The sequence below is a fragment of the Pteropus alecto genome, unplaced genomic scaffold (assembly GCF_000325575.1).
Source record: "Pteropus alecto unplaced genomic scaffold, ASM32557v1 scaffold359, whole genome shotgun sequence".
Taxonomy (NCBI): Eukaryota; Metazoa; Chordata; class Mammalia; order Chiroptera; family Pteropodidae; genus Pteropus; species Pteropus alecto.
Genome location: NW_006443119.1, coordinates 2,171,947 through 2,174,323, shown reverse-complemented (window position 1 = coordinate 2,174,323; position 2,377 = coordinate 2,171,947). Strand labels below are relative to the sequence as shown.

The following is a 2,377-nucleotide window of genomic DNA, read 5'->3' as shown; positions in this document are numbered from 1 at the left end:
ATCATCCTGCATCCACACCTGATATAAGACAACAGGCAAGTGGTAGCACTTACAGGCTCTTCTAAGAACTACGACACGGGCCTCTCCTTTCCCAGGCTTGCTTTCCCAGGGCAGCAGGAAACCAGAAGACTGGGGAGGGGAGCAGCTCTCTTTTCTTACCCGCTGCCCTCTGGCTGATTCCACAGCCTGCCACCCAGCTGTACCACCTGAGCATTGTAACCTCCCCTCCAGCCAGCACTCCAGAGCCCCCAGACAGCGGTCCACACCAGACTGTCCAGGGAGGCCGCTTGCTGCAGAGGGCACTGGATGTAGAGGCGCTTGCAGCAAGCCTTTGGTGAGGAAGATAACCAATTGCATATGCCAGCAGGGAAAGGCTTAATGGCAGGGGAAGGGGGAAGAGAGAGCAACTGGAACGGTTCCCCTAGGTTCCACTGGGCACTTCAGCCCAGTCCTCCTTCTGCCCCGCGCCATAAGGGTACCACACATAATCTAGGGCAGGAGGAAAACCCCACACAGTCTCCCTGCCACCCCACACACATCTCCCCACATGCAGAAGTCTGCAAGCAGATATGACCTAGTCTGCCTAATTCCATCCAGCTCCAGGCTCTTTCCACAATTTTGGCTCAGGAAGCCAGCCAACCCTGCTGGAAGATGGAGCTCCCGGGGAAAGTGCGACGTGGCTGAGAGTGTGCCCAGAAAGCAGGAGTCCTGCCTGTCGGATTACGGGGGAGCTGCCAGCCCCAGGCCTGGAGCCCAGCACCTCCCCTAGGAAGCCCCTGACAATCCTACTACCCAGAAGGCATTGCCAGTTCCTACCCTGCCTGTCCCCACCAGTTCACTCACTTCTGCAGGAACTCCTCCAGCCCACAGGGCTTCAGCACAAAGTCACTCACATCCACATCCCTCAGCTCATCTCGGGTGTAGCACAGGGTCTGGTAGATGAGCAAGTCCACAGTGGAGGAGCCTGTAAGGGGTGTGGCAGAGAAGCAATGCGGAGACACTGAGGAAGGCAGGGCTCGGCGTCGATCCTGATCCCCCATTCCTGGCTAAGCATGCCCCAGCCTTGTCACCAAACAGATAGAGCAGTGGAGGGTAGAGGAAGTGACCATGGACCTAAGAAGCTGGACCTAGAGTCAGTCTCCCAAAGGAGCTTCCTTACTGCCCCTCATCTGGGCCACAAGGTGAGGTGGGAACTGAGGCCAAAGAATCCCACCCCACCTCCAAGTAGACTCACCCCGCCTCCCCCACTAACTTACAGTTGCAGGTAAAAGTGAGTGGTTCCTGCAGGCTGTCACACAATACTGTCACCTTCAGGTTGACCTCATCCCCAAGATGCTCTGGGCTCGGGGTGACAGCACTCCAGACATATCCGGTGAGGAAGTAGTCTTGGATATCAGAGCCAGATCGAAGGCTGTGCAGAGAGAGAAGAAGGATCCCCACTCTACCTTCAGAAGAGAGCAGTGGAGAACAGGCCTGCTGGGACCTCCCTCCCTGGGGCCCGAGGGCCCCTCTGTCCCCACTCAGCGGGGCCCTCTGGGGAAGCAGCTCTGGGAAATCATGTTCTTGATACATTTGCTACAGTTGCAAAATGTTTCCCAAGCAATGAACCAGTAAGGATAGCTCTAAAATGACAAAGCTTTCCATGCTAAGTACAACGGAAAATTCTTCTGAATCCACTTCCTTTCTTTTTTAACTCCAGATAACACTTTTATCTCCATCTGGGGTACACCTGCTCCTAAGGGCAACTGAGCCCAAAGTGATGAGGTAATTTGACTGTTAGGTGGAGGTTTTATGAATTTTGTAAAAAATATGAAACTTCTAAGATTTCATAAAGTCCACAAACAACTGTTGTAGGAAGCATCCCATAGCTCTGAACTGAAATTGATTAAATGTGGCTCTTCTTCCTTCCTAGAAAAAGGGAGGTGACCCCTCCTCCCCAGCCCCACAACCCTCTACGACCCCCGTCCTTTAACTCTTACATATCCAGCATGTGGCAAAATGCAGCAACTTCCTCATCTCTCTCCTCTGAGACCTCAAACAACTCGTGGCCATTGGCGATGGTGTGGGGCCGCGAGCCCGCCTTTAAGAGAAGAGCAGCTGACTCAGTGCCTTTTCCCTCACGGCATCCTCTTCCACTGCTCCCCGATCGAAACTATTAAACTCCAGGTGGGAAGACTTTCTAGGCATTCAACATTCAGTGAAAGGAGCCCAAGAAAATATGGGAAATGCAGGAATATATTTATCTGCTATCCTAGAAGACCATGAGCCAAGTTGAAAGAGAAAACTCGAAGCTTTGGCAGAGTCTGGAAGCCTGTGCGGGATGGACAAGAGTGTGGCCAAACCTCCTTCCCAAGGGGACAGTGTCTACTCAGTTCAG

General features: G+C 53.3%; 1 protein-coding gene across 1 annotated transcript in view; it reads right to left on the bottom strand.

The window, feature by feature from the left end:
* The window catches only part of PIK3C2B (phosphatidylinositol-4-phosphate 3-kinase catalytic subunit type 2 beta), a 42,577-nt gene that overhangs the window by 35,596 nt on the left and 4,604 nt on the right, over positions 1-2,377 (bottom strand). The window contains exons 2-4 of the mRNA XM_006922869.3: positions 1,980-2,080; positions 1,257-1,411; positions 844-964 (exon numbers count right to left, since the gene is read on the bottom strand). Of these exons, the coding sequence (XP_006922931.1) occupies positions 844-964; positions 1,257-1,411; positions 1,980-2,080 (377 nt within the window). The remainder of the gene's footprint in view (positions 1-843; positions 965-1,256; positions 1,412-1,979; positions 2,081-2,377) is intronic.